Raw genomic sequence first — 19,578 nt, forward strand, 5'->3', positions numbered from 1 at the left:
TCTTTTTCATCCAAACGAAACGTTCTCTTCATATTTTTTTATGCGCATAGATAAGACGAGAAACGCCGTTTCCGTTTTTGTTTCAAGGCCGGTATAGGTATATTTTAGTCAATGTATCTCTATCTCAGACTCAACCAAGTATGATTGTAGTCAATCGTATGCGTCGTATATAGTCAATACAAAAAAATTAAGAAACATTCAAACACAAACTTTCGTTGAAACACGAAATTTAACTTAGAAAAAGTAAACCTTGCATCTAGAATACACAACACGGGTCTTAATTGCTATGAACGTAAATTGCAAGCTGTGTAAATGTGTTAAGTGTTTATGCGAGTTTTAAATTCTGAAGTCAGTAAATTTTTAACGATGTTTTTATTTTTCATATAAATTACAAATTCTTTACAACTTAAAGCTGCACGTGTGAGTGTTCTAGATTCTATACTTCAGTAAATTTTTATTTAGAGAATTAAGTTTCAAACCCTAGTGCCTTATCCTTATAAAGTTTTTGTTTAACTGTTCTAAAAATTCTTTGATAAGTAAATATTTATTTTCTGAGATTTTTGATTGTAAAACCTTAATAAAACAATGATTAATCATTATACCTATTAAATAATAATAAAGGAGTGCATTTTGATATTAATTTTTACATGTGTTTTTATTTTGTCTTGGATTTGAAGTAATCGTTATTGAGACTAATACGCCTTAGTTATTTTGCCAGTCTATACACAACCTACGATTAAATAATTCTATAACAAAACTCTTTTTGCCTCGTTTTTCAAATATTATATATAATATTTTACCGTATTCAGTTAAACTATAATCAGACATGCAGTATTTTTTATTGATTTCAAACATGTCATATATTTTCAAATTACCAAAATAAAAAGATATTAGATATGCTTTAACTATGTAGATAATATATATTTAATATGTTTATGACATTGCTCGGTCTAAAAACAAATATTGAGTAGTATATGGTTGTGGTAGCTATTTTTAATAGTGGTATTTATTTACATTCAGTACTTCCTTAAATATAAATAAACATCGTTAGAGATTTCATTGTGAATGTTTAAAATATAATATAATATAAAATTATTTCATCAGTATTATTTTTACAAGTTATAATTTTACGAGTATAATAACCAGCTATTATAATTACTACATTAACATTTTGACTTAAATACAACTATTCAATCACAATAAATATGTTTATATGAGGAACATTAAGAAAACTACCAACCTAATTTTGACAAAACAGAGGTTGAAATTTTATCATAATAGTAAATGTAATAGCGCTCAAGACTGGAGTTTAATATTTCTGTTTTATTATTTGCAACGTAAGTGCTGCGCTACGAGAGCTGCATTAGATATACATATAACATTCAGTTGCTTTTTATTGCGAATATTATAATAGTAGATGAAATTGTAATAAAACATATGTAGGTCTGGGATTGAATTTGTTATACAAAGTTAACGTCTTAAAATAGTTCTACATTTTATATTAGTAAATGTTTTATTGTATTGCACTTAAATTCAAAAATCTATCTCGTTTCGGAAAGGTATATGTCAAAAGTTAGAAGAATCGGTGAAATAACAAAGGAGTCGTTTTTTTGAAATCTCTGATACACAAACGTTTTTAACAATTGTTATGAATTATAACTAAACATTTATTTATTATATTTCTTCTTAAACTACTCGATTTTGTCATGGTAAATGATTTTTTTCCGAAGGCAACCTTAGTAGTTCCGCAATTTTGATCTTATCTATTCCAACCGTCGTCAATTCCTTCGTTGATTCATCGATATTGCCGCTGAATCGTAAGTCTTAAATAGCAATAAAGTAAAATTAGCGAATGAAACACAATAATCATTAAATTTAACAATTAACTTGGTGGTAGGTACCATTTACTCTTTATATAATCTACTGACAAATAGTAAACCGGCACACAACATTACCGACCAATGGTTTGTCCGAATGAGTCCGTAACTACAAGAACAAGGGACATAATATCTTAGTTTCTAAAGTTGGTGACGCTTTGGCCATGTAAGGGATGATTAATATTTCTTACAGTGACAATGGACCCAGAGCAAAGTACTGAAATATATATTTTTCATTAGGTCAGGAAACACACCGCTATAAAGACAATTATAGTAAATATAGTTACAAGGTTTGCATTATTATAAATTATTGAATTGGCTACCTTAGCTGTGATTTTTACAGACTGGCCGTTTTCTGTGATCTAATTACAATTTTAAAACCATTTGGAGAAGTAGGAATTGTGGTGGGAAATTGTTCAGTTGTAAGACCTCAATCTGGAGCAATTAGTTTGTTGTGAATAATATTTTATTATTAAAACATTTATTTATGATCCGTACCTTTTGACTATTTTAGACAAGCATTTTATACTAGACCATGACATTTTAATTTTTCAAAATAAAAAACTGAATCTAAATAGGCCACTTATGAGCTACGAGGCCAAAGACAGGCCAAAGGTCAGCCAAAGGTTTTTTGCATCGGGGTTTAATAAAAGTAGTTGTTTGGAATGTTTATTAATTTTACACATCATTTTGGAAATCATTGCGCAACAACTTTAAACTTTGTTATTTAATAAAATAAATGTTTAAAAATTAAAAGCACTAGAGTTAAAAAGCTAATTTATATCTTTGCATTTTCCATTACTGCGGATAACCAAAACGATATCGCATCAATTTTACATTTAATTTGTTCGGGCTAAGGTTTGAAAAATGCTACAATGCACGTCCAACTGTATATTCAGTTTGGTTGTTTCGTGGAGAAGCTCAAACAATAATTCGTTGCGATCTACTTTAAATTTGGCAAGGTTGCCCATTTTCATTAGAACAAATCTGACCCAAAAAACGATTTTAAGTTTTTTAATCACTTTAAATCCTCTAAGGAAAAAATTATAAAATTTATTTATTATTATTAATATAGTTAAAATTTATTCTCACATAAATTTCGTTAAAATCACATTACACATTATTTTGATATTTAATCCATATTTAAATATTTGCTCAGAACACCATTATGAAAAAATATTAAAATAGAAGTTTAATGCAAACGCTAATGCTATATATAAATATAAATTTTAAATATCTAAATGCAAGGGCTTCGCGTTCCCGGCTCTAGGTGAAAAATAAAGGGATTTCTTTGTGAATATTACTTTTGTTCTCTAAGCTTTGAATGCACGTTGCACCTACACATAGGAGTACTTGCAACTCTAGAAATGTTTATCAAGTTGACCTTTGCTTAGTTTTAAATGGAAAACATATTTCTGTTTTTTTGTATACAAATCCTTATTAGCTAGCAAAAAATTGTCAAAAGACCAACACTTTAACACATTTATTATATATGTACAAATGTGTGTTAAAAGTATTCCTAATATCTAAACCTTAATACACAGGATTAAACGATACTATTTGTCTAATACTCTACTAGCTAAAGCTAAAAAAAGTTTATTGAAGTAATAAAAAAATCTTAATGCTGAGGCCATATATTCTCTTTTAATATAAATTTTAAGACTGTTGAAGTGCTACTACGGCTACTCATACAAAACTGTGACGTAGCAGAAGTTAAACTTACAACCGTGGCGTGCAAGTTGCAAAATGTTATGTACGAGTATGTATTTACTCTGAGGCGATTCTGGGTAAATGTAATGGAATCAAGAGTATTTAAAACGATTTAAATTTGCATTATATTAAGCATTTTTCGACTAGGTGTGAAATATTTAATTTTGTTCCGTAAACGATCGCATAAAGTTTTTACCAAATACGATATATCAATAACGTTGATACAAAACTTAATTATTAGCATTAATTAGACATCGACATTACATAGCAAACATATTTACGAACGGTCAGATTAACTTCTGTGCTAAATCGTTACTCTGAGTAAAGTGTTTTTAACCTATAATCTAAAATCGGTCAAATTCAAATATAGATTAATAATAAAAAGAAGAACTTCTTAAAACACCCACGACTTTATACCGTCGTCAAATAAAATTTCTTATCATCCTTTATTTTGTAGACACCAGTAGGTAATTTTGTAGACACCAAGTAGGAGTTTTAAGGCTGGCATTTTGAGGCCGGCAATTTGTAAATATAGAGCCTAAATTCTCCGTGTAATATTTTTTGGTCACATCGTAGCACTCGTAGCATACACAATATCGTTCATCACTGTCTGTTTTTTTAATAACAAAGTTTATTCATATCATTTGAAATCTTTTCTTTTCGGACGTATTTTTTAAACTAAGTTTAATTTTTTAGTGGCTTTTTTTCCTATCAATATAATGGTGTGACTATTTAGGTTATTATTCTAACCTCTGATCGTCGACGCGTAGCTAACTTATCACTGTCTATTTTTAAAACGTTTTATTAATTCGCTTCTTACTTTTTGTTTATTTGTCTAACGATACGAACTTAACAATCGATGTTAAAGTAACTTCTCGATGAACTAGAAACTTTAAACTTTAAAGATGGGTCACAACGGGATGACAATGCAGTATTAACAAAATTTCTTTTCTGTCTGTTGTTTTTGTCTGCTCAGCGCAAATAATGCAATCTAATAAGCTAAGTTCTCAATGAGCTTGTAATGAGAATTAGAATTAAATGAACTGTAAAAATCAATTATTAACATAAAGTCCTCAAACATATACAAATATGAATTAAAAATAGTTACTGTATAAATCTTGATCGCGTGGAATGGTGGCAAGAATGCTAGCAATATTCCCCGTTGAATCACAAATCCGATCTCTGGGCAAAAAATGAACCACCACTCCTGTCATCAGTGGAGACAATAAGGAGAGTTTTTATACTTGTAATAAAGGTTTTGCACTATTACTCCAAGTGCTTCAATTGTAAATGAGACAAAGACCGTTGGATCGTTTATTCGCTTCAGCTTTTTCCACACGGGCATCTGTGCTCAAACGGCGAACTCCATTTTTTTATTTTGTAACTTTCTTAGGAATTTCCTTATTAGAGCACATTATCTCCCAGTTCTCTATCGCCTCTGTAATGTTTATGATTCCGACTGAATTGGATTTTAAAATTTGTGAACAAAGGTGCGGTCATGATTTGTACAGTAACTATTAATTTTTATTTGTAATTTAGGCCCGGATGTAAGTATTTTTTACGTACATTTTATTATATCGTATATATATATAATTTCTATATGATTAATATCTTATTAATGTGAAACGCGGATTCTTCTTCATTTTACTTTGTTAATACTCAGTGAAGTGGACGGATAACAGCTTGTGTAAATATAAAATAATAAAAAAAATGTTGCAAGAATGTTTTTAACGGCAAAATATGTAGGACAACCTACGCAGTAAACCTAAGTATCCCAAATAATAATTGCTAAGGCTCTGAAGGACCTCTCATATCCTATTCATTTATTTAAATAAATGGATCTCAATTAAAATATAGTTAGGATATATTCCAGATTCCCACAGAAAGTTTGCCTCAATTTATGCGATTATTGGCACAAGTTTGTTCAGATCTATACTCGTAAATTATTCTTGCAAATATGTGGCTAACTATCATAAAACGTGTCCAGAAGATTCGCTTTAATTTGACTAGCTTAATTGTGCTGCCAGCCAGGGGAAGTTGTTACGTCTTTGTTAGTACAATTACACGGCTTTATGGTCATAAAGTAGAAAGTTTGTTTTCGATCTCAATTATTGTACTCAGGGCTAAGCCGAGTATTCATCTGTAATTGTAATAACTATTGTTATTCGTAAAAACCATAGAATTTTGAGCATCTACGTATTTTTTTAAATAATAGGAAGACAAATAATCACATAAACTTTTAATGTATAATTCACAGGGAATAGTCAGACATCAATGTCTGAAATAGAAATAAAATTTATTTTATAGTTCAGATACAGCCTTACTCATTTGTGAGATTTAATTTTACATAAGTTCGTTTTTTTTACTGATTAATATTAATTTAAAGTTACTGTACAAATTGTGACCGGATGGAATGTGTGACGAGTGCTTCGTTTCCGCTTTTCAGTTTTTGAGTTAGTTAATAAATAATGAAAAACTTACCATACAAATATTTTAAGTTTGGTACATAACCTCTTAGCAAATAGATATGTATCTTTTTAGTAAAACCTAAAGTTCCACCCTTAAAAATAAGGTCGCCAAAACCGTACTGAGTTTTACGACTTAATAATATTTTAACAATATAAATGCATTCTAAATGACGATAGTATGAATTAAGTTTAAAATAATCATCAATTATGTTTTTGCTTTTGGTCTTGAATCGCCGAAAGACTTATACAATTATTTATTACCTAACCTGCCTGCTGCACAGAGCTTAATGTGTAGTTCATAATTATTGAGTTTATTTCAGTATTTTATAGTAATTAACTTTTACGTCTAAAATATAAAATGAACATAAACTCGCGCTCTGTTTCGTATCATAAGATTTACAAGAAGTATACATGTGAAATTTTAAGTCTTCGATATTCATGATTAATATTATTATATTTTATTTTCAACATCAATTCACAGTGGCCGTTTATAATTTTTTTTCCATTTTAATTTTATCAGCGTTCAGTCGCAAGTAACAAATGTGTTGACTGTAAGGTAAAACTCGAAGGCGACGAGGCCAGTGTCTCTTTTGCTGATTTACAATACTCGTACATCCTACCTTAGTCTTTTCACGATTTGCAAAAGTTTTAATAGTGTTAATAGTGAAAATATTTAGAGTCTTTTGAATGTTAAAATATTCTTGATTTCTCTTTTCATCTTCTCCGTAATCGTATAATATTTACAATTGGCTTGAACTTACTATAGTATACATGTACCGAAGAAAATAATTTGAAATTGGTTTAGTTGGAAAATCAAATATATAGAATTTTTTATTTTAAATCCGGTTATCGTTACCGTCCTTCTTCTTTGTTAGCTTTATACAAATTCAAAAACAAGAATGCATGATTACGTCACAGTTTGTTCGAATTAAAATCGTTTTAGTTTTATATTAAGGGAATTATAAAATTACATTACGTATATTATTTTTTCCGTTAAATTCAGATTTTTCTTCAATTAATATAATTTTCAAGCGTCATTTAAGCGCAATGTTCATTAAATGAAGCGTACTTGATCGTAGCCGCAGGCGTAATCTAAGAATTTTGCTAACACGAAACAGTTCAATTGGTATCAAGGGTGTCGTATGGGAATAGAGAAGAATTCAATTTCCGCATTTTCCAGCTCCGAGTATCTGATATCGACGATATTAAATGGGCATCCGGCACATACTCCGGCTGAAAGTTACGAAGTTAACTATGGTGGAGTATGGAATTCTACACAGGACTTTTATTTACGTGGCCAACCCCATACAATATCACTGATTCAAATCTGAGAGACTACATAAATATATTCTTAAATAAACAGTTTTAAATATTTATCTTGTTTTTTGCATTAATATAATTATCGTTGAAAGGTCTCAGAAGAAATTCTAAGACGTTAGAAGCGTAAAAGAATCCGCTAAGCATCTCGACAGAATAAGAGGCCTTTGAACAACAAAGGATAATTAACGTGTTGTTACTAACTAAAGCCAGAAACGTTTATTCTTATTTTCACAAAATATAATATATAGCAACCATAAGGAGAAATCTGTTCTAAAGCAGAGTTCCTACACTTCGTATGATAATTTAAGCCTTAGTTAAAATAAAATATCTTTATTGTTTTAATATTTTTAATTTTCTATTTAATATATCTCCTTTATAATAATTGTCCTTCTATGACTGAGGCTGATTTGAATATTTTTTTAACTATGTTGAGGAAGGTTATATGGCAACAGCTTCAAGCTATGATCCTAAAAAGCGGAGCAGTAATCTTAACCGTCAGTTGTTTACACAACTTATGGGTAATTAATGTATAGTTTAAATGTAACCAGAGTGAAACAGCGAGCCCAGCTGGTTGAAGATAAAAGAATGAATTTGAATTTAAAGCCGATAATATATGCAAATTGCTAGAACAAAGTTTATTCACCATTTTTAGTCTGAAGACTCGGAATAAAAAAATCTTTTGGCATCTATATAGAAGGCTGCGTAAACTATATTTGATGTTAGATAAGACGGCTTGAGCGTGTATGAAATATGAACAATTCCAAATATGTTTTATTTTTACCGCGCGCTACCAATCTTTCTTGCATGCCATTCCCGCGTTTTCGATTCGTGACCTATGCAGTATGCACACAGTATGGCATATTTTATAAAGCATGTTTTATAATTAATGCTTGTTTATATTTTTATAATATATACTTCATTATAATATCGTTACATTTTATTATTACGCGAGAAGGCGCTTCGTGGACGATTTACATATATTGTTTTTGGTTATGTCTTGAGACTATTCGTTTTTGGGATTCTGTGTCTAAACAAGGAACTTTAAGTCGCAAGGTTGAAGTACGTGTTAGATTCGGAAGAAGTTGGGCCAATGTTAATAAGAGTGCTTACACGTTGGTGTATTTATTATTCGAAGTTGGCCGCTACGCTTGACTTATCAAACTTAGTGGCCAATGCATTCAAAAACTATTTATTACAGCCTACAGGTTCCCGAAATGTTTCTTCAACTGATTCTATTATTATGTAAACGTGTATGAGTAGATTACTTGACAAAGGCAAATTTTTAACAACAAATAAATGTTATGATTCTAAATTTTACCAAAGTAATTTCACTTGCTGGGACATGACTCCAAAATGCAAGCTTGCATACAATTCAAGCTTCCATGGATCATGAGTGAAATTAAGACGATTAGGCTAGTCATACTGAATTTTGTTCATAAATAAATAATAATTTTAATCATCTTGATAATGTTTAAAAGAAACAAAAGTCTTTCAAATTTCAAAGATACTGGTATATATTAAAAAAGTTCGGGTATTATAATTAGTAAAGGTAGGTTACGCTTTTCTCACATTGGTCATTTCTACTGTTCTATATTATGGGATTATTTCAGTAAAAAATTAGGTATAATTTATGTAATGTCATATCTATTCCACACTGCCATCTGTCATCATTCCAACTTAAAAACCGTAATTATACTCATGCGTACTCATATAACTGTCTCAGTTAATGCGTGACTAGGACTACGAACCGAATGGTAGGACAATGTGTGATAACTCTTGGCGGAGAGCGCTATGATCCTTTAAAGTGTGCACAGAAACCAACACCATTCAATTTGTCTTTACGGTCCACCCCGTGATTGCCGCCAATGACTGCCCCTGTATTCGTTCACCCAACACGTTGGCCCAGCACGCTGGTTCAAAGCTTTATATAAAATAACAATATAAAAAATTGTAACAATCATATAACACTTTCATAAATAAAAAATGTTATAATTATATAACACAAAATGAAACGAAATTTCCGATACCTATTTTTATACTTATATAATACCGAGATTTTTTATGCTATTCCTACATTGTACGTGCTATGAATACAACCTTAACCTGAAATCGTTATACAACGCTTGGCAGGTCGCCAAGTATCGCTCGCTGAAGATTTCGGTCACCTGTTGGGTTGTTAACTAAAAACTTTTCTTTTAATACTGTCCAAACAACGTAATCATATAACTGCAATCCAATGTAATTATAATTTACTCACTCTACCACATACGTAGAAACTGTAACATTCCACTCACAGGCAGTTATAATTTCGAAGTCTCAGTTTTTTGTTTACTTTTTACTAGGCTACCTAAATAAAATTTGTTTTATTAAAGAATCTATCATTATATGATTTTATTAGACCTTTAATTTAATTATTAGAAATAAGTAAGGTTATAAAGAACACATTTACTATAATATGATTTAGAAATACTTACATATAGTCGTTTTGCATAAGTATTTCGGTGATAACCAAATATATGGCCTCATCCATAATTATGTCCAGCTAATACAATTCAATTATTAGTGTCCATGATAGCCGAGTCACGAGACAAAGGAGATTGATCTGTGCATCTCTAGCTTATTTGATTTAGTAACAAGCCGACTTTGATTACATACACGTAAATTTAACAAGGATATAAAATTTGATGAAAAAACAAAATTATTCATTCTCGATTTGAAAAACTATAATAAAATAGGCGAAATTGACGTGTAACAGATCTGATTAAAAAAGTAATGCATTTACACTTGCACATCAGCACTGTCAGTTTGCGTGCAGTTTTTCTCATGATGAAATTTTAAGCTGCATACATAATTAAAGATATGTATGGAATACGTAATCAAAGATTTTTGTATTGTTAAAATTCATTAAATTGTCAAATTGAATTGTCTGATTCATTGACTTTTAATTTATGTTTATTTCTATGTAAATGGAATTTCTCTAATTTATATGTATATAATAGACATATATAAATAATAAAAACTAAAATAATTAGCAAATATAAATATATAGGTACCACTTAAGTTATTAAAATGTTCATACTTTCTGAAAAGTATTAATAAACAGATAGGTACACAAATATTGTCACTGCGAACAACTTGTAAATTCTGTCGACTCGACGATACCTAATAAAGTACACGCATTCGAATAAAGACTAAAATTCAATTCTGATTGCCAAAATAAATGGACGAGGCAAAGAAGATTGATCGGTACCTATGTATGACTTGGATTATTTGTATATAGTGTCGCACTACAAAAGAACTAAAGCGAACGAAGCAACTTTATTGTCTTGGTGTACGTGACAGCTACGCTTGAGACTCGCCAAACGTCATACTACTTTACTAGTGTGCGTGTGCTTAGTTACCAACTGTTGGCCACTATTCTTTTCGATGAATTCTCAACTTTGACAAATAAATAATCAAAGGTATGTCTTGCTTATTTGATTTATTCACAAGCTAATCTCGATTACGTGCACGTAAATCTAGCAAGTAACTTCTTTTTCCCCAAACAAATTCCTCATTCTTGTTTTTAATAATTTTATTTTAAATTGAGGAACACTAACAAACTAAAAACCTTCACTTGTACCGTACATTTATCGAGCGAAACATATATGTACAATGTGCTGTATTGTATGCCGAACCCTTGTTGCAACCCTTTGTCATGTCTTATTGCGAAGCTGACTAGCTTGTATTTTAAAAGTAATTGAAAATGGCCGCTCACTATTTATTTTATCTAAAGAAAGCATTCTTTCGTAGCGTACAAAAAGTAAGACTGAATGAGTGAAAAGAGACTTTCATTCTTCGTCTTTTTTTGGGATAATATGCAAAACAAAAAACCATGTAACCATGTAATTTTTAATAAATAAAAAATATTTATACCTAGGAAAAATTAAAAACGTATTAACGTTGTTAAAAGTTTATAAATTTCGATTAATATTTAACTAATTTTTCACTTATTATTATACCAATGATTTTAGGTAATTTTATATGTAAAATTTTTTCTATGACTAGACTATGGTCTAGTTGGAAAATTATTTGCAATAATTTTAACCATATGCATGATGCTAAAGTGAACCATTTTTAAGTTATTACGTTTTTTAGATTTTTTCAAAATAAGTCAAAAATGCAACTTCAAAAATTTATTTAAAAAAAAGTATCAATTAAAATCTGTTTTTTTTTCTTCTGATTTATATAAACGAATAAACACTTGTTATGTGTCAATATTAAAACAATATTTATCGGTCCATAACTACGGTTAATAACATAGAATGTTATTAGTAGTGTGTACAGGAAACTTTAAAAGCAAATGTTGCCAATTGAATAAAACATAGATAATAGATAGATTGATAAATATTTAGTTTCGCCCATGTTACATTTTGATGAAATTAAAAGGACTGATTCAATTATTAATTATTATACTATCGTAGAAAGTAGTATACTGCGGAGAAACAGTAAAACATGACCAAGGTAAATTAATCAGTATAATCATGATAATTTTAGACTCTGACGGCATATTACTTCAGTAACATTAATGATTTGAACTATTTTTATTCAACTAAAAAGTGCTGTCGAGGTTATTTATAATCTTGGAGCTCAGGACTCCCTTTGGGATTTTTTTTAACAAAGTAGATATAAGTACTTACAGTTGCTAATCAATGTAACATTTATAAAAAAAAATGCATTTTTACAATGTTATTTTGGTAGAAGTTACATTCATTTATTTTAAAGTTGATTCAAATCGGAAAAAAAAAACAGTATACTAGATAAAGTAAAATATAAATTCATGCGGGTACACCTAAACGTCATTAAAAATAAACAATACGATTACGGCGTACGTGCCTATCTTCATAATGTATTTAAAATAGAGACAACATCACTGTAACGACACGAGGAGGATCGTGGTAATTGTATGTAATATTGTTCGACATACTAAGCATTAGCGATAAATTACGAACACTTAAAACATTATATTGCTAGTATATTTTGCTTTTTATGGAAAAAAGACTTGCTTAGTGGATATAAATATACTAAAAGTATGAAAAAATATCTGTTAATAGAATAGAACTTTGTGCAAGCCCGTCTGGGTAGGTACATATTCTACCGCCAAACAGCAATACTTAGTATTGTTGTTTTCCGGTTGAAAGTATAACTGAGTCAGTGTACAGGGTACAAGGGACATAACATCTTAGTTCTCAAGGTTGGTTCATGTCTATGGGCGGTGGTAGGCGGACTAGCAAATAATCTCTCTGAAGTTTCCGGACCATTATGTATTTCATAAACAAAAGAATACAATTTACCAATCGTACTTATATTATTTAAATGACAAACTTGTGGCTTATAATTTCATTTGTTCATACAATTACGCTAGTCCAGTGCACTCACGCTGACCGAAGCACCGTAGCAGCGAATAATTCATGAGTAATCGGCTCATTACTGAAATTGACAATGATTATATGTCCCTTTCTCATAGAATCACCATGTTGTTATATTTCTTTTTAAATTTAAACTCGCTTTCATTTACCAAAAAATTTAATTTAATATTAGGTACATAATTAATATGTAATATTAAATTATTTTTTTTGGTATAATAATAAAAAATATTATAGTATTAACAAATTACTTTAATAATAATAGAAACTAAAAACAGCGGTATAAACTGAGTTATTATGAGTATATTTGTTACTTATTATTAATATTATAATAATAGTAATTTTATAAGAAAATATAAAAGGCTGTTTTATAAACATTCCATATTAAAATATATAAATTATTATGTATGTTTCTAGATTAAAATAAAATAAAAAAATACCCACGTAACTATCGAAGTGTGGCAAACACTTCTAATTGGAGCTTAAAAAATGTTTTTAATTCAATTACGATATTTTTAATTGAAATACTATTACATGAATGTGAAGATATTTGTCTCACCATAAATAAAAATCTGCTAATTCTTTTAGACAATAAATACTATCAGATTATAACGCCGCTGTGCTTTGAGCATAGATGTTTTTGTGAACGGCCACTATTATATATCACAATATCTCTTGTCCAAGTTGTCCCCTTAAACAATAAAAAGGGCTCTTATCACTATCCAGATTTCTGCCCTTTTTGTGCCTTCTGGATTTAGATAGATTATTTTTAGTTTAGTTTTAATTTAGTTATGATAATGGCAAAAAACCAATGAACCAACTCTGGTTCTCTGGGAACGTGCACGAATCTTATTTAAGAACGCTACGCAGAGAAACAGTGTAAGGTTGAGAGCCGTGGTGAAAAATGCTGAACAATTACCATAAATATATGTTTCTATTTCCAAATAATCTTTATCCCGTTTTCAGTTAGAGGACTCTTCGAGTAATACATATAGTGCAATAAAATATCTTAATTACATAAAACCTAGATATTTTGGCAACTTTTAGTCCAGAAAGTCAAAATTTCGATTCCAAGTTTAAATGTGGCGAGAATACTTGCCACCCTCTCCAGACCGTCATGATTAATATCTGTTCTTCAATTGTAATGTAAATAATTTGTAGTTTATCTTTTTATTTTTATTCTTTACTACACATGCACATATGTATATACATGATGTAATAAGAATAGTTAAACTGATGAATAATAATTATTCGATTGATTCGATAATTAACGACTTGTATGGTATGCAAATTTAACTATATGTAGCAATGATTTCTTCACTTATGTCGCTCTATTAATCGTTAAATTCAGTCAGATCCATTAACTGTATTCCCTACGTTATTAAGCCCGTATTACCTACTTCCTAATTTCAAGTTTCTAACTTTGGGGGCTTGGTGTGAGTTTTGATTGATTGATAGATAATATTGCACATAATATAGTTTCTTCGGACTTCATCTTATCCGTCCCTTTCTTTATTACAAACAATTTTGTTATGTATTCGATGTAAATAACACGGGTAATTGTTAAAATTTAGTCGACATTTACAATTTAAATTCAACGAATTTTCTTTTAAATGAGTTTAATGTTTTTGAAAAATATACAATAACGAGTTATATAAACCATAACGAAATGTTTTCCGGTTTTATAATTAATGATTACCGAGTAATATGACGATTTTTATTTATTTATTTTTGTTTATCTTCTATACGGAAAGCCATAGAATATAACTTCATATATAATATAGGTCATAAACAGTTTTACTAAGTAAATAGAAAATATATAAACAGAATTAATATCAATACAGCGAAATGTCATAAATAATGGATTACCAGAGACTCGCCGCGCAATATAATCTCGGCATAAACGATGCTGTTTCTTCTGGATTGGTAGCGTAGTTACATGAACATTTGTATGTTTTAGTTTTGTTTATAATTGTATATCTGAATACGTTATTATAAATGCTTAAGCTTTAACTATTCGAACAATATAAGTGAGAACTTTGGCGACCGGCTGGCTGCCAAACATAAATGCCTGTCAAATCCATTTTCCTACAGTACATAGGTTATTAGGTTATTAATCATTGTGTCATTGTTTTTTTTTTATTATATGAGTATATTCTATTGTAGTGTTTTTTTCTTAAATTAATATTACTACAACACAGCAAAACGAAGAGTTAGTTACGCAAACATTCTCCAAGAAGATGGCTGACGTAGATTTCCCTCGAACCGAACAATAATGTGCATTTACCGGGAATGCTAAATTGCAATTTAGAAATAACTTTCTTTATTATAACTTTCTCACCATAATTATATTATAGAAGCGTACATCGAATAGCGTGTACAATAAGTTTAGTTGTAAAATGAATTATAATTATTTAAATTAATTTTAAAATAGTTTTATTTTAAATTTTAAAATAGTTTTTGTAGCAAACGTAACTAGTTAAACAGTAACAAATATTGTTTTAACTTTGTCATTTCCTCTATTATTCTTGTGTGAAAATAAATTATTATATGTTCTATTCGTGCCGTGGAGCTGTGGGTTGCTAGTTACAATTTTTCTGCACACTCTTATGGTCCGATGGCACAACAAACCGTGACGAAAGTCCAAGGACTAAATTCTTTACGTGCTTTCCGAAACACGTACAACATAATATTTAGCACGGAAAACAATCTTACAATACTTATATTGGTCCAACACAGTTTGAACTTAGGATCTCTGTATCTGCAGACTGTTAATAAAGCCACGTTACTAACGGGGAAGTTGGGTTTTTAATAATCGTAATTGAACAAGTTAGTATGAAAATAAAGTGTAGGTATTTTAGAAGCAAATTTATTTCCAAGACTGCAAGCAAGCCAGCAAGGTTTTATTGTTGAGTTACACAATACAATTTAACGAAACGAACACCATCTTAACTTTCTGAGCGCAAATGGACTGTTGTAAGAAAGAGTTTACGGTTAATCCTGAGGACTGCAGATCAACCAATTAATTCAGGTTGATTTTTTCTGATTAGAGTATAATAATTATAACACCAAAGCATTACTAAAAAAAATTTTTTTAATATAAAAAAATGGTTGTTAAATTACGACACGCTAACAACAACAGTGAAAATATGGCCGCATACTGGTGAAGAGGGCGCACGTAGTCTGGACTACGACTATAAATTGGAGATCCATAAAGTGAACCCATCGCAAATACAGGCTCACTGAATACCACACAGATCAGCCTAGCTATACAGAATCCCCAGAAGCCCAATAATCCCCTGCAGAGTTCTAAATTAAAGGCATGGACATTGACCAACACGTCTGTGAAGATTTATGGTATATATATACAACTATACATATTTACAATAGTTGCTAACCGGTTTTAAATAGCTTATCGAAGGAATATATTATGTAAATATATGTCTATAATACAGAATTTTCTGTACTGAATATTTACAACATTGTAACCGTTTGTACTGCGATGCGTCGTCGTTGTCGCTATCGCTACTTACTTTCAATAAATTTAATTGTAGCGTGCAGTTACAAGATCGTTGCAATTTTAAAAATGTAAAACACTGAAATCACTATTTCTGGAAATATGATGGTATTGTATCACGGAAACTTTCGTTTTTAATGTCGGCTGTAACTATTAATTTACTATATTAAAAAAAAAAAACTATTTTTATTTATAACAAAATAATATACCTACTTTTTAAATATATTAATTAAGCAAGCTGTGGACAAAAAATGCGTATGTGACTTTGCTTCAAAATTGTAACGTAATGAGAGAATAATGGTGCCAATAACTTTTGGGTACTAAATAAAATGAGGGGATCACCCTCATTTGACCCTTCGCCGTGGTAGGATTTTAGTTACAAATATCCTTGAACAAAGAACGGAATTACTTCAACCCTCATTTTAGTTTATTTTTACAATTTTGCGTATAATTTATAATCATGTACCTATACATTAGAAGAAACCATATTAAAAAAATTAAACGTTTAACTCTACCCCTTAATTCCGGCGTCCTACACTATTATGTGCTAATAGTCGTTCTCGGCATTGTAATGAACTTACTATGTTTTTAATGTATTGCACAATAATTTCCATGAGTAACAAAATAAAATCGTTTTCCAATTTCCTAAAAAGTAGTTTTTTTTTCTAATTGACAATTGTAATTGTAAGGTAAGAATATGTTTCAGAGTCAAAGTTTTGGTTGATTGCAATAAAATGGATTTATCTTATATAATAAAATCTACTTGCATTGCAATTACGTCATTTTTATATTTTATTATCACGTGTCACGTTTTATTGTTATTTTATTGATACTTTATTAAAACTACCGTAAATGTAATGAACCCAATTTTATTGCTCTGCGAGTTGGCGCGTAAATTTACTATGAGTTAATCTAATAGGTTTTTACTTACCATGTGTAAGAATATTAATCGTCTCATTGTGGAAATAAAAGAGACTGCGTACGCAACCGCCCCAGCTCTGCAGTGGACGGTAGCCAGTCAGCACGTAAGGGTTGAACTGCAGGTGCTTCGGCATATCGCGCCAATGCAGCAGCTCCACGCCTTCTCCGACCTCCGCACGACTAGATCTCGGACCAGCATTCTTCTCACTTCCTTCCTCATTTTCCTCTCTCGCATTCTCGTTCAACTCCGCACGTTGCCCCTCGTTATCACAGATTTGTTCCAATGACTTTTTCCTTTTTTTAGGTCCCTTACCGTTCACCTCTTGAATTGACATATCGAAAATTTTTGTACATGTGTCAGGTACGCTCTGAATGTCTCTCATAATGTAAAAGTATGTGCTCGGCACGGAAGAGCGGGAGACTGCGAGGCGGCTCGCGGTATTTTCCGTGCCCGCATGACTTGCGGTGTCGTTTGCTTGTACGAATATCACAGGTAAATCATTGAGCGAGATCGTGCTGATGGTCCTGGTCGTTCGGAAAGTGGGCTTTCTTTTAAGTCAATGTGGTCGGTAGAATAAGCCGCGTGGCGAGCAGTCGGCGAGGTACGCGGTGTGGTCGGGGTGGGCCGCGGAGGCGCGCGACTGGCCGGGCGCCGCCGCACACCCCATAGCTCTTCCACCCCTCGCTCCCCTCACCCTATATTTGCGCACTGCGCAATACCGATCAGCTGATTCCCGCCAGGCCTGCTCGTCTTTTGGTACTATCATTTAAAAGATTTTTGCCTGGAAGATATGGAACACTTACTTAAGAGCCTTGCTTGATAAAATAGCAATTGTGATTTAGGTATTAATAAACTTTTTAGTAAACGTACCTACAGCACTAATAATACATATACTTATTTGTATTATGTTTCTTATAACTCATCAATGTGCTTTACTTGATTCATAATTAAATAAATTATGTTTTTAAAAATAATATATTAAACATATCTATGTGTTTTTATTAGGTCATAAAGAGTTATTTACAAAAAAAAAAGATATAAGGTATTGTTTAAAATATGTAATCAATAGTTCTTTATACTATTCATTAACGAAAAAAAAACCTACAATATTATTATGTGAGCGCTGTATTCAAGTAACTGTAGTTATGTTTCGCTACGTGTCGGACATTCGCTTTTAGAAAATTATTCCAACCAAACAAAACCGCTTGTTGACAAAACTTAGAGATAGCAATATTATTACGGTTAGTCCTATTATCATAACGTATGAATTTATGATACTAGTTATATCTCTGACTACGTCCGCAAGAAAATTGCAACTTGTTATAACTAACTTTTAAAATATAATTATATAACTAATTATGTAACTTTCATAAAAATTACCTAATATATATATTAGTCGTTGGTTATTAAGAAATCGCAAATTTTTATTTTGGTGTGTTATATTTATTATTATATTGAAATAGTGTTGTTTTTTTTCTCATAGTAATATACTACTTTGTTCTGTTTATTTAATTTATCGCTTCGCTCGCGTTGAGATCGGTGCTTCGGGAATCACATTTGATTTTGTTTTATGAGACTTTCATGTGAAATTTTCATAAGAAAATTATTAACCAATTTAACTAAATAAATGGAAATTGATACGTAAGATTGATATAAATTAGAGATAAAATTTCTAAATATAGTTATTCAATTCTGATATTCTCAAATAGATAATATAAGAATAACCATTTAATTTTTATACGTTATCTGTAAAAGTTAGATTAGATGAAAAAATATATCTTAGTTTAAATTGCATGTAATATCTTATCGCGTACATTAGCATCTAGTAAAACTAATAAGATTATTGTTCAGTGAAAATGTGGTGAGGCTACAATACACAGCTACTAAATGAGAAAACTAAGATTTCTTTGTCTGTTTTATTCATACTTTGATATAAATAAAATTTGTTTTTTGGTAAGTAAATTAATACGTTTTTTTTGTTACAATAATAATAATATTAATAAACTAATTATCAATGTGAAAGGAAATTGGGTCTACAATTATTTTCCACATACCTAAAAAAAACTCAGCGCGCTGTGTTTAAATAAAAAAAATATTTTGATATAAATTAGATTCCGATATCCAACCCACGAGCATACATTTTTAATTTTTAGTATACCCAGTTTATGTCTTCAATGGTGCTGATCATATGCTAATCAGTATCAGTTCTTTAAGTCTAAGATAAATCTATTATGATTCTTAATTGAGATTAAATTCACCTTTAAACTCATATACGTACACATAGAATCACACTATACAGCTTTACTTTATTTTGAAATAATACCTATATGTATATTTTTAAGACTTATTTAGAAATAAT

At 30.3% G+C, this 19,578-nt stretch overlaps 1 protein-coding gene across 1 annotated transcript in view; it reads right to left on the bottom strand.

Moving 5' to 3' along the window:
- Positions 1–17,874, bottom strand: part of LOC113393129 (progestin and adipoQ receptor family member 4) — a 64,467-nt gene extending 46,593 nt beyond the window's left edge. The window contains exon 1 of the mRNA XM_026629847.2: positions 17,229–17,874. Within this exon, the coding sequence (XP_026485632.1) occupies positions 17,229–17,601 (373 nt within the window). The 5' untranslated portion in view covers positions 17,602–17,874. The remainder of the gene's footprint in view (positions 1–17,228) is intronic.
- Between the last annotated feature and the right edge of the window lie 1,704 nt (positions 17,875–19,578).

This window comes from Vanessa tameamea, chromosome 12, assembly GCF_037043105.1.
Source record: "Vanessa tameamea isolate UH-Manoa-2023 chromosome 12, ilVanTame1 primary haplotype, whole genome shotgun sequence".
NCBI lineage: Eukaryota > Metazoa > Arthropoda > Insecta > Lepidoptera > Nymphalidae > Vanessa > Vanessa tameamea.